Source organism: Nicotiana sylvestris, chromosome 1 (assembly GCF_000393655.2).
Source record: "Nicotiana sylvestris chromosome 1, ASM39365v2, whole genome shotgun sequence".
Lineage (NCBI taxonomy): Eukaryota > Viridiplantae > Streptophyta > Magnoliopsida > Solanales > Solanaceae > Nicotiana > Nicotiana sylvestris.
In genome coordinates this window covers 18,679,391-18,692,419 of record NC_091057.1, presented here as the reverse complement: position 1 = coordinate 18,692,419, position 13,029 = coordinate 18,679,391, and the positions used below count along the sequence as shown (strand labels likewise).

General features: G+C 39.6%; 1 protein-coding gene across 1 annotated transcript; it reads left to right on the top strand.

Annotated features, from left to right (window-relative positions):
• The first annotated feature begins 2,687 nt into the window (after positions 1–2,687).
• LOC138891146 (uncharacterized) lies at positions 2,688–3,801 on the top strand. Its single transcript, XM_070174128.1, has 3 exons — positions 2,688–3,257; positions 3,346–3,431; positions 3,585–3,801. Exons 1-3 carry the CDS (start codon positions 2,688–2,690, stop codon positions 3,799–3,801), a joined length of 873 nt encoding a protein of 290 aa, XP_070030229.1.
• Positions 3,802–13,029: the final 9,228 nt, after the last annotated feature.

Genomic DNA, 13,029 nt, shown 5'->3' with positions numbered 1-13,029 from the left:
TAATGTGTTTGATATTTGTTAAATCAAACCCATAATGACGTATTCTTTGAGGTATAATTCAATCAACCTGTTAAAATTTGGACTTGATTGTTAACTTAGGCTAATTTAACATGCCTATATGTAAATATAAAATAATCATAAGTAAGTTATTGAAAAATCCTAAGTTTAGAATGAAGTTTCTTTTGAAGAACTAACCATAGAAATATAATTATTTGTTGGTCAAGTATTCAGTTGCAAATTCAAGAAAAAGTAAAAACCAAAAGAAAGGCACAAAGAACCAAGAGACTATAGGACAAACACCAATTCAATATCCCAATGACCTCTCTAATATATAGAAAATTTTAATGTATTATCAGTAAAAAGACAATTGGAAAATACGTCGGTTACGTTCAACCTAATGGTTGTTGGGCTTGTTAGTTTACTTTGTAGAAATATAGGCGAAATGACTTCCTGGCTACTCAAACTTGTAGGGTTTTTGAAAGTCGATATATAAACTTTTGTCTTTCCCATTTAAGTACTCAAACTCCTGAAACCTATAACTAATAAACAAAATTGACTGTTGACCCTAGGCACGTGTATACACATTCGCTAACGTGTCCATCCAGTCAGCAAATGACCAATGAGACCGGTACACGTCAATGGCGCGAAATTAAACCCAACTGATTGGGGTCCCCTCTTTTAATCAGTATACTGACAAACCCTCCCCCACTTTTCATCTCTTTTCCTCTCTCTAACCATCCCTCACCTCTTAAACGTAGGTTAAGCCATGGCTGATTAACCATTTCGCCTAATCTTAATTACTCCAAAACCAAACGATTCGGGTCCCCCCTCTTTTAATGAAAAGCTGATCGAGATTCATTTGAGCTTTCGATTTCAGTCATGTTAGTCTCTGAAGGTTAGTTTGTTTCTTTTGGTGTCGTTTTCATCTTTGTCTTCTAATTTCTTGTGAAATAATGTGGGTAATGTTTGATGTGATTCTGCATGTATGTCTGCATGCATAATTTTTCATCTGATATAGTGGAAGCCATTTCTCCTTTTGGGATTTTATATTAGGGATTTTATATTTGGGGAAACACTCGAATATTCACTCTTTTAGGTTTTTTTTTATCTTTTTCATGACTGATCTGGCATTTGGGGTTAAAAAAATTAGGGTTTTTGTCTGCATGCACAAATTATGGGATTTTATATTAGGGTTTTGGGGAAAACAATCGTATGTTAACTTTATTTTAGGGGTTTGTCTTTTTCATGAGTGATATGGCATTTAGGGTTAAAAAATTTAGGTCTTTTTTGAATATCAAAATATTCTTATCTCCCATTTTGTTAAAGTTTATTGCCTTTTAGGGTTAAAGTGTATCTGACTTGTCCCCTTTTTTTATAGGTTTCAATGGCTGTCTATGTGAAATTACAGTTTCATCATCTAGGGTGGTTAGTGACTGACCCAATTATGAGGTATGTAAATGATCAAACTTGGCCAGTTGTTCTTCAAGCTGACATTGATGAATTACATATAATTCAATTTCATGATTGGGCTAAGGATATGAAGTACTTAACAGTAGATAAATATGAATGTAAAATTAACCAAAAAGGAGAATTTAGATTTCTGAAATATGATGTTGATGTGCTAGCTTTCTGTCAAGACCTTAAGGATGGGGATTTTATTGATGTGTATATATGTCACACAATTAATACACCATGTATTGATTTGGACCTAGATGAAATGTTAAGTAGTGGTGGTTTAAATGTGGACCCCACTAATATTCGGCTATTTGGCTTTAATAAAATGTCACATGGGCAAACAAGTGATGTTAATGTTAGGGCAACACACTCAGCTAACAATCATATAAATAGGGGTGATAACACTCATGGGAAGGGTAAAAAGAGGGTTGTTGAAAGTTCTTCTGAAACAGAAGAGTCTAGTGAAAATGAAGGTGACTTTTATACCTTTCATTTAGCAACTGATTCTAAGGGTGATGTTGAGGGTGATGCTAGGGTGATGTTGAGGGTGATACTGAGGGTGATGAGCTAAGTACTGAGAGTGATAAAGATTATGAGGCTATTTCTGAAGATGATGATGATGATACAGATGAATCATTATATGGTTCTGATGAGGATATTGTTGGAGAGACAAGTGACCTAGAACCTGAAGTTGTTGCTGCTAGACAGGCTAAAGTGAATGCGAAGAGTAGTTAAGATCTTCTGAAGTTAATACTGATGAGATACCTAGTGGACCTATAGGTATAGACCCTGGTTTTGAAGACATGTATAAAGATAGGGGATCCAAATATGCTGGAAAGTTGGGAGGGGATGAGCAATATCTGGACAGTTCAGATCCAGGTAGTGAGGATACAGATGATGAAGTAGATGAAAAAGATGGGGTGCATAATCCTCAACCAAGAAAATACAGCAGTAGGGTATACTTTGATCCTGCTTGTAAGAAAATTTGTTTCCAGTTGGAAATGATGTTTGAAAATGTGAAACAGTTCAGATCTGCTTTGCAAGATTATGCTATACAAAGAAGAGTTCAAATTAAGTTGAGGCCTAATGAACAACATAGGGTTAGGGCAAAATGTGTGAACTCAACAAGATGTAGATGACATATTTTGGGAAGTTTGGAGGGACACACAGGGAATTTCATTGTCAAGAGCTACTATCCTGTTCATAAGTATTTTAGAGCAACCAGAAATAAGATGGCTAATACAACATGGGTAGCTAAATATTTCAAGGACAACATTATCAACCAACCTGACATTAAGCTTATGAAGTTGCAGGAATTGATTAGGATAAAATATGGTGTGTATGTGGGAAAATCCATATGTGCTAGGGCTAAACATCAGGTCATGGGTCAGTATCTTGGTGATTACAAGAAGGAGTTTGCTAGAATATATGATTATGCTGACGTATTGAGGTCTACAAATCCTGGCAGCACTGTTGTTGTGAAAACCTCCAAGGAGATAATACTTGGTAAGGAGGTGTTTGTGGGTATCTATATTTGTCTACATGCTTGCAAAGTTGGTTGGTTGGAAGGGTATAGAAATGTTATTGGCTTTGATGGAGCATTTCTGAAGGCTGTGTGTAAGGGTGAGCTACTATCATGCATTGGTAAAGATGGTAACAACCAAATGTATCCTGTTGCCTGGGCAGTGGTGGTAAAGGAGACAAAGCACACATGGTCATGGTTTTTTAGGTGCCTAATGCATGATTTGCAGCTCACTGAATCCCAAGGTGAGGGGCTGACCATCATTTCTGATATGCAGAAGGTATATACTACACCCCTGTCCTTCCTTTAATTACTTGGATACTTTATATATGTTTCTGATATTCTAATTGTTTTTTTTGTTGCTTAAGGGACTTGTTGCATCTGTTTCTGAGTTGTTACCAAATGCTGAGCACAGAATATGTGCAAGACATATATGGAGCAATTGGAAACAAAAGTGAAAAGGAGAGGAAAGAAGGAAGAAGTTTTGGGCCTGTGCAAGGTCTTCATTTGAAGCATATTTGAAGGCTAATATAGATGAGCTGGCAGAATTAGGTGATAGTAAGATCATTGAGGACTTGATGAGATACCCAAAATAATATTGGTGTAGAGCATTCTTCAAAGATTGGAGTAAATGTGATTCTGTGGAGAACAACATGTGTGAGACCTTTAACAATTGGATCTTGTCTGCTAGGCACAAGTCTATCATAACCATGTTAGAAGAGATTAGAGTGAAGGTGATGGAGAGGATAACTACCATGAGAGAATTTGCAACAAGGTGGATTTCTGATGTATCTCCTATGGCAATGGGGTACATAGAGGAGTAATCTCAATATGCTGTTAAGCATGAATTTAAATGGAATGGGGATACTGGGTATGAGATACAACATGGGGTTTACAAACATATTGTTGACTTCTCCAACAATACATGCACATGTAGATCATGGCAGCTCAAAGGAATACCATGCTCCCATGCAATATCTGCAATGTTTTTAAGAGATTTGAGCCTGCTGACTATGTAACCCACCGGTACAAGAAAGAAACATACCTGAAGGCTTTTAGTTGTTACATACAACCAGTAACCAACATGGAGATGTGGCCATCAACACAGAATCCAACTGTTGAGCCTCCTGTGATTACCAAGATGCCTGGTAGACCTAAGAAAAACAGAAAAAGAGCTCAAGATGAACCTAAGAAGAAGTTTGGTAAGAGATCAAGGAAAGGGACACCAATGACATGCTCTAATTGTAAGACAGTAGGCCATAACAAGAAGGGGTGTCCTATCCTGGTAATGTATTCAATTTGTGTCTGATTGTGTCTTGTACTTTGGTTGTTTCTATATCTCATTTTTTATTTTGGAAATTTCAGAAAGGACCAGGATCTGGAACAACAGTAAACAGTAATGCTGGTGCTACTCAACCATCACAGGCTGCTCAAACAACAACTCAACAATCAGGTCCTACAAGTGATTCTGGAACTGCCAGAGCCAGAAATACTCAACCATCAGCTGTTGTAAGTGCATCTGTAAGTGTTCATTTTAGTTAATTTAATTAATCTGTATTAGGACCAAAAGTTTTAAATTACAAGATAGTACTTTCTCTTACACCAGGATACTGGAAGTATGAGATCAAGAACTTCTGAGGATATTATAGCTAGTGTTAGAGGAAGGCTAAGTGGTAGTGGACTACGAGGAAGACCAAGAACAACTGGATTTGGTATATTGTTTAGTGATATAGGAAAAGTGATAGAAAAGGGTAAAATCATTAAGGATTTGAATTTTTATTTATATATTAGTTGTTTGGGGTACTAATTTGGCTTCCTATGCAGTGTGGAGCAAGAGATAGGGTACATTCTGCTCCTACAAAAGTAGTGGATGTTGGGCAGACCAATATCATTCTTGGATACAGTGCACCTGGACTAAAGTGGCAAGGAAGAAATGCTATATCACAAAGGCAACTTCAACAACAGTTGAGGAGAAGACAAACTCAAGCAAGCTTTTGCCAACCTCAAGTCTATTCTTCATCTTAGCCAAGCTAGTCTCCATGTCCAAACTTGAGCCAATCTCAGCAAAACATCAACCAATCTCAACCTTGAAGCTGACTGAATATTTGTTTTTGTGATAACTTAAGTCTGTTAGTTGCAGAACTTAATTTGTAGATTAACTTAAGTCTGTTTAACTATGACTTTTCTTTTGGAACAATGTTTAAACTATTTATGCTACAAGACAACAGTTCAGTGCTAATTTTGTCAACCAAGAAGGCTTATCGAACTTGGTTGTTTATATATGTGTGCTTGTTTATGTTAAAATTGCTTTTCATTCCATGAAAAATATATCATTCATTCTGTCATTATCATTGTCATTATCATTGTACATAGGGTTATGAAGTTAGTGCTAACTACACTAAGAAGAAAATTACAATCATTAGTGCTGCTACAACAACTAAAGTTACAATGATCTTCACCCTCTTCCTATGTTGTAGTCGATCTCTCTCTTTAATTCTTGATAACAGCCCTGAAATCACCTGTTTATAGTGATCTGGAAGAGGTGGGTCAAACCACCTAAAACAATTACAAGAATTTGCTCGACCATAGTTTGAGCACCCATAAAACCTCCTTCCTGAATTTATTGGCTTCCAAGTGATGCAAATATGAGCTTCAACTCCACAATGACAAAATACAGGACTTTGATTCATTATCCAATCTGGAAAAACAAAAAAAAATTAAGGAAAGCTTCGGATTTTAAGAAATAGGCAAAATGAAACTTCAAATGCAAATAAAAGAGGATTAATGTGTATCCAATTGAAAGAATAAGACCCCACTTAAATAGGACTTATTTTTGACCGTTGGGCGTTGGGAAGGGGGTGTCTCATGCTCCTAAAAGTTGTGACATTCACGCAGAGGGCTGACTAGGACCAACTGACGCCACATGAGATGGGTCAACGGTCAATTGTGTTTATTAGTTATAGGTTTCAGGAGTTTGAATGTTTAAATGGGAAAGACAAAAGTTTATATATCGGCTTTCAAAAGCCCTACAAGTGTGAGTGGCCAGGAAGCCATTTCGCCTAGAAATATATGAAAGGGGTAGCTAAACTTAAAACTATTTTTTATGCTTACAAGCATGAATATAGTTGTTATTGTTAACTATATATAGTCCTTGTCACTGTTCCAAGAGTAAAAGAGAATTGGAATAATCCACGTCCATCACTTATAAATTATATATTTATAAATATTTTAGATTCAATAAGAGATTGACAATACTTAATAAAAGATCTGCACCATTACTTTATTATAGTAACAACATCTTCCATGCTCACCAATGTTAGGGACTCTTGACAATAATATTTTTTTTTAAATGATGATTTAATTTGATTTAATTTATAGCTTCGTACTTGAATGATATTTTGACTCTATGATTAGAGGCGAATTCAGGATTTAAATTTTATGGGTTCAACCTTTGAGACTGTCTACAGGTAAAATCGTGGGCAATGTTTTTCTGATTCCCCAATAAGGCAACGAGAGGGGACTACAGTTCGACGCAACTACAAGCAAGGCCAAAGTATCCCTCGTACTGGAACTCGGGAGGAATGAACGTGTCACGACCCTAAAACTGACCCAATCGTGATGACACCTATCATGAAACTAGGCCAGCCGACACAACTCCCGAATTAACCATTAGTCAATAAGAATCATTTTTAAGCCTTTAATTAATCCAATGTCTCATAATGTAAGTCTAAATGAACAGTGCAGAAATAATATACAAGCCCGACATCGGGATGTCACAAGTCACGAGCATCTACTAAGGTTTGAATACAACAAGAGTCTAAGAATGTACTAAATACAGTCTAAGGAAGACAAGAGGGAGAAAACCAGTGCTGCGAATGTCGGGCTACCTTGCTAACTCCGATGACTCTGCCACTGAGCAATCAACACCCGCTACCGGGTTCAAAAATACATGAATCTGCACACAAGGTGCAGGGAGTAATGTGAGTATGTCAACTCAGTAAGTAATAAAGGTAAATGAAAGTTGAGCAGTAAGAAAACAAGTAAACCACGTCAAAATGCTACAATAAAAGCATGACATTTCCAACACGGTACAGAAATCATTTACTTCAAAAATCATACTTAGTTTCGATAAAAACAACTTTTAAAACAACTTTCAATACTTTCAAACGAGTGATAAGGCAGTGAGTAAAACTGATAGAAAACGTAAACAGCCCCTTGGGCAAAACTTGTAACACATACCGCCCCTCGGGCATATCATCAACAGAACCAGCCCCTCGGGCTACCTCATAATCCCTCGTAATCAGCCCCTAGGGCACAACATAAATCAAGAAACGCCCCTCGAGCCACAATATGAATCAAGCAACAGCCCCTCGAGCTACATCACATCACTTACACTGGGTACCCGCGCTCACTGGGGGTGTACAGACTCCGGGAGGGGCCCCTTACGGCCCAAGCGCAATAACAAGCCATCTCGTGGCATAATCATTATATCACTTACTTAGGGTAACTACGCTCACTAGGGGTGTACAGACTTCGTGAGGGGCCCCTTACCGCCCAAGCGCAATAACAAGCCACCTCGTGGCATAATCAAATAGGCTTTCAGCCTCATATCAGCCACCTTGTGGCGTACAACTCAGGCCCTCGGCCTCAAAATCATGAATCAGCACAATACCGCTGCGGCTCGCAGCCCGATCCCATAATAACCTCACAACACAGTCCCTCAGCCCTACTTAGTCAGAAATCTCTAAAAGCTACTCGGGCGCAGTAAAATATGATGCTCAGCTCAAACTATTATTTAAGATGTCAAAATAGTATAAACATGGCTGAGTTATAAAAACAGTAGAATATAGCATGACTGAGTATAAGTATAAAGTCAAAACAGTGAGGAATAGTAATAAGAATACCCTAAGGGTCCAAAACAGTTGGCACGAGGCCCAAATATGGCATTCAACCCAAAACATGATGATAGCAAACAGTTTTCAATCAAATACGCAGTAAAACAGTCATTCGGGATGGACTAAGTCACAATCCCCAACAGCGCACGACCCCACGCTCATCATCTAGCGTGTGCGTCACCTCAAAATAGCACAACGATGTGAAATCCGGGGTTTCATACCCTCAGGATAGACATTTACAATCATTACTTACCTCTATCCGGTCAAAACTCTAACCCGCGATGCCTTCGCCCCTCGAATTGGCCTTCGGATACTTCAAATCTAACCAAAATCAGAATTATACCATCAAAATATTCTAAGGGAACAAAGCCCACTCGAAAATATCCAATTTACATTAAAAATCCCGAAATTACTCAAACCCGGCCCCCAAGCCCATGTCTCGGAATCCGATTGAAACCATATCAATAGGATGCTTACACTCTCACGAGTTCGTACATATTAAATACATCAAAATCCGACATCAAATGCCTATTCAAATCCCCAAAAGAATTTTCAAACTTTTCTTCCATTTTTTTCCAATTTTCACTCTAATTTCTCAAATTAAATGGTGAAATTCAAGACTAAATCATGAAATTAAACCAAATATGAGTGAAGAATACTTATCCCAATTGCTCCATTAAAACTCTCCTCAAATCTTACCTTCTCCCAAGCCCTCTAATGGTTTTTGTGATATTGGACTTAAATCCTCGTTTTTAAAAATATAAACTGACTGCACAGGTATCCTTCATCGCAAACGCGACATCACCCTCGCGTTCGCAAAGCTCAAAGCTTCACTGACCAAATCCTCTCCTTTGCGAACGCGAGGACCCACATGCGAACGCGATGACCACACAGCTCGACCCTACGCGAACGCGGAACACCAACCGCGAACGCGTAGCCTTAAACTTATACATCTTCGCGAATGCGGGACCTACCTCGTGAATGCGAAGAACAACTTGACTGCCCCTCTCATTAACCCTTCGCAAATGCGATAACCTCTCGCGAACGCGAAGAAGGGTTTCTCTGCAACACAATACCAGAAAATCTGCCAAGTCCAAAGTCCAAAAATTGATCTGTTAACCACCCAAAACACACCCGAGGCCCTCGAGACCTCAACCAAATATGCCAACATATCCCATAACATCATTCAAACTTGTTACGACCTTTGGAATGCTCAAAACAATATTAAAACACCAAATTTGCATCGGATTCAAGCCTAAAAATTCCAAAAACTTCCAAATTTTGCTTTCGATCAAAAAGTCTATCAAACCTCGTCCGAATGACCTGAAATTTTGCACACACGTCACAAATGACATAACAGACCTACTCCAACTTCCATATTCCATTCCGATCCCTATATCAAAATCTCACTTATCAACCGGAAAACGCCAAAATACTAATTTCGCCAATTCAAGTCTAAACCTTCCACGAACCTCCAAAATACAATACGATCACGCTCCTAAGTCCCAAATCACCCAACGGAGCTAATCAAATCATACAAATTCCAATCTGAGATCATATACTAATAAGTCAAAACTTGGTCAAACCTTTCAATTTTTAAGCTTCAAACTGAGAACTATTCTTCTAAATTCATTCTGATTACCCGGAAAACCAAAACCGCAATTTACATAAGTCATAATACATCACACGGGGCTAGTCATGCCCGAGAACTGGCGAGCAAAGTGCAAAAACTCAAAACGACTTGTCGGGTCATTACAGAACGATATATCTAAGATCGGACATGGTGAAACGACGAACCCGGACCACGTAAAGTTTCGAGGCCTTGGGAAAAGGAGGAACAGTTGGGCATGACAAGTGAGGAGCCATAATATTCGCCCTCAGCCGGATATTATGGCGCAAATACCGTCCGATATCAATTGCGAATCTACACTTACCCGAAAAAGATGATTTTAACCTTAATTATTTAGACTTGTATTAGGACTGAAATTCCCCTTACTATATAAAAGGAAGAATTTTTTCATTTCGAATATATTGTTGATGCGCATATCAATGCAATAAAAGTTTATTTTGGTCTTCTAGTCATTATTCAAAGTGTTCTTCAGTTATTCTCTTCTTTAATCGCAACCGAGCTTATATCGAAGGTCAAATCGAGGACGAATTTCGGTGTTCAACTTAAGATCAGGCTTGGTCATCACATTATGATTGGTTTGATTGTTAATTTTTTCTTTAATTTAATTGCTTGCTGTTCTTAGATCATTCGTATTGAATTAAATCACGTATCCTATAAACCGCGTACAAATTTAATTGTTACCCATTTTTAAGGGTAAACAGTTTGCCGCCCACCATGGGACTAAGGATAATAGTGGTGATTTGATATGAATCTCCATAACACACCCTGTTTTACTCTTGTTATTTGATGTTTTGATTCTAGGTTAGCCCGAGGATTTCAAATTCTCAGTCTACTCACTTGAAAGTTGACGCTGAATCAGGCCACCACGGCGAAACAATAACGTGATACCTAGCAATGATGTGCCCATATTGATCTCAATGGTGTCCCAGTTGCCGACCCGATCGATGCTAACTCATAGATTGCCATCAATATCAATCTACCAACGAACCCCGAAAACAACGTTCGTGGGTCACCCTGACCATCGGCTCTAGGAGCACCCGAAGGTGAAGGTGATGGGGTGCGCTTGCGGGTGCTTTTCAAAATGTTGCAAGCTCAGCAAACGGCAATAGCACAATTATAAACCTAGGGCCACGCCCCTAACAGGGTCGAGCCCTAGCGGACCAGAGAAAATACTTGAAGGGATGAACGAGTTGCCATAGAACCGGGTGAATTCGGGCCCAAGGAAACTTCCGAGGTGATGAAGATGCTCGAAGCGCTGACAAAACGGGTGGAATCTGGCGAAAAAAGCTAGAGGACAACGACAAGAAGGTGGAAATTTAAAACTCCAGGGTCGACCAGATCCCAGGAGCACCCCCGATATTGCAGGGGCCGGACTTAAAAATGTTCATTTGGAAGCCTTTCCGGTGGCACTGCAGCTGATTCCGAAGAGGTTTTGAATGCCCGACATTCCCAAGTATAATGGGACCACAGATCCAAATGAGCATGCAATCTCCTATACATGCGCTATAATAGGGAATGACCTGGAAGATGACGAGATCGAGTCGGTGTTGTTCAAAAGATTTGGGAAAACCTTGTCCAAAGGAGCAATGATATGGTATCAGAACTTGCCTCCGATTTCAATTGACTCATTTGCTATGCTTTCAGATGCTTTTGTAAAGGCCCATGCCATCAAGGTCGAAACAAAGAAGCCGAACATTTTCAAAGTCAAGCAAAGGTATAACGAGATGCTTAAGGAGTTCGTATCGAGGTTCCAGATGGAACAGATGGATCTACCCCCGGTCACGGATGATTAGGACGCTCAAGCATTTACTCAAGGGCTCAACCCTTGAAGTTCCGTGAGTTCTCAGCAATTAAAGAAAACTTGGTGGAATACCCGTCGGTCACATGGGCCGACGTCCATAACAGGTATCAATCAAAGATCAAAGTCGAGGATGACCAGCTCGGGGCCCCTTTGTGGTCTGTTTATCCCAATAGAATAAATGACAGATCTAAGAGAATCATGGATCAGGAGCCAAGGCCAGTCCGATATTGACACCAGCTATACGGTGCAGATCGGAGGGGAAATGGATCCGGGCACCACCCGACAAGGAAAGATAAGAGAAATGATCAAGGAACAAGCAACCAGGGCCTGATGAGCAAAAACGGGTTTGACAGGTCGCTCGGGAGAAGGGAAGCATCGATATTGTTGGAGTATAATTTCAATGTAGATGTTGCAAGTATAGTGTCGGCCATAAGACGCATCAAAGAGACCAAGTGGTCTAGACCATTGCAGTCTGATCCCGCCCAGAGAGATTATAGCATGATGTGTAAATACCACGATACTCATGGGCATATGATCAAAGATTATCGAGAGATAAAAGAAGCAGTAGCTTGATTGTTCAACAATGGGCACCTTCGGGAATTCCTAAGCGAACGAGCCAAACCCACTTCAGAAATAGGGATGCCAAACAATAGGTCGAGCAAGAGGAGCCCCAACACGTGATCAACATGATCATGGGGGGAGTAGATGCCCCCCAAGGGCCAATGATAAAACGCACAAAAGTTTCCATCACAACGGAAGAATGCACCTAGGATTATATCCTGGAAGGGGCCATCTCGTGCGGTAACGAAGATGCCATGGGCATCATCTAATCCCACAATGATGCATTAGTAATATCCGTACACATCAATAAATCTTGGGTTAAATGTGTGTTGATTGATCCAGGTAGCTCGGCCAACATCATCCAGTCAAGGATCGTAGAACAATTAGGGTTGCAGGACCAAATCGTACTGGCGGTCTGAGTATTGAATGGATTCAAAATGGCTTGCGAGACCGTGAAGGTTGAGATAACTTTACCAGTAAACACTATCGGGACAACCCAAAAAACAAAGTTCTATGTGACCGAAGGGGATATGAGGTACAATGCCTTTTTTGAAAGGCTATGGGTTCACAGTATGAGAGTGGTGCCTTCGACCTTAAATCAAGTGCTGAAATTTCCCACTCCAGGAGGAGTCAAAATAGTATATTGGGAATAACTGGGCGCAAAGGAAATGTTCATTGTCGATGAAGTAATCCCGGTGTCCGTAGTTTCGACATCAAAAAGTAGGGAATCGACCGAAGAAAAAGAAATAAATAGCAATCACTTATCCCAACCTCAACAGGGCCGGAAAAATAGAAGGAGCACGAAACAGACGATGATGATGATTAGCGCATCCCGAGACCTTTTATAGAGCCTGATGACACTGACGCTACCAAATCAACAATCGAGGGTTGTAGCAATTTATACTAATCGAGCATCTATTGGATAAAAAGGTATACCTGGGCACAGGACTAACCCCCGAGCTCAGGAAAAAACTTATTGATTTTCTTAAAGCTAATGCCGATTATTTCGCTTGGTCCCATCTAGACATGACAGGGATCCCAACGAAGGTAAAAACTCACAAATTGAGCTTGGATCCAAAGTTCCATCCGGTTAAGTAGAATATAAGGCCATAGTCTGAGATTAAATACGCATTCATCCAGGACGAGGTATCTAAACTTATGAAAA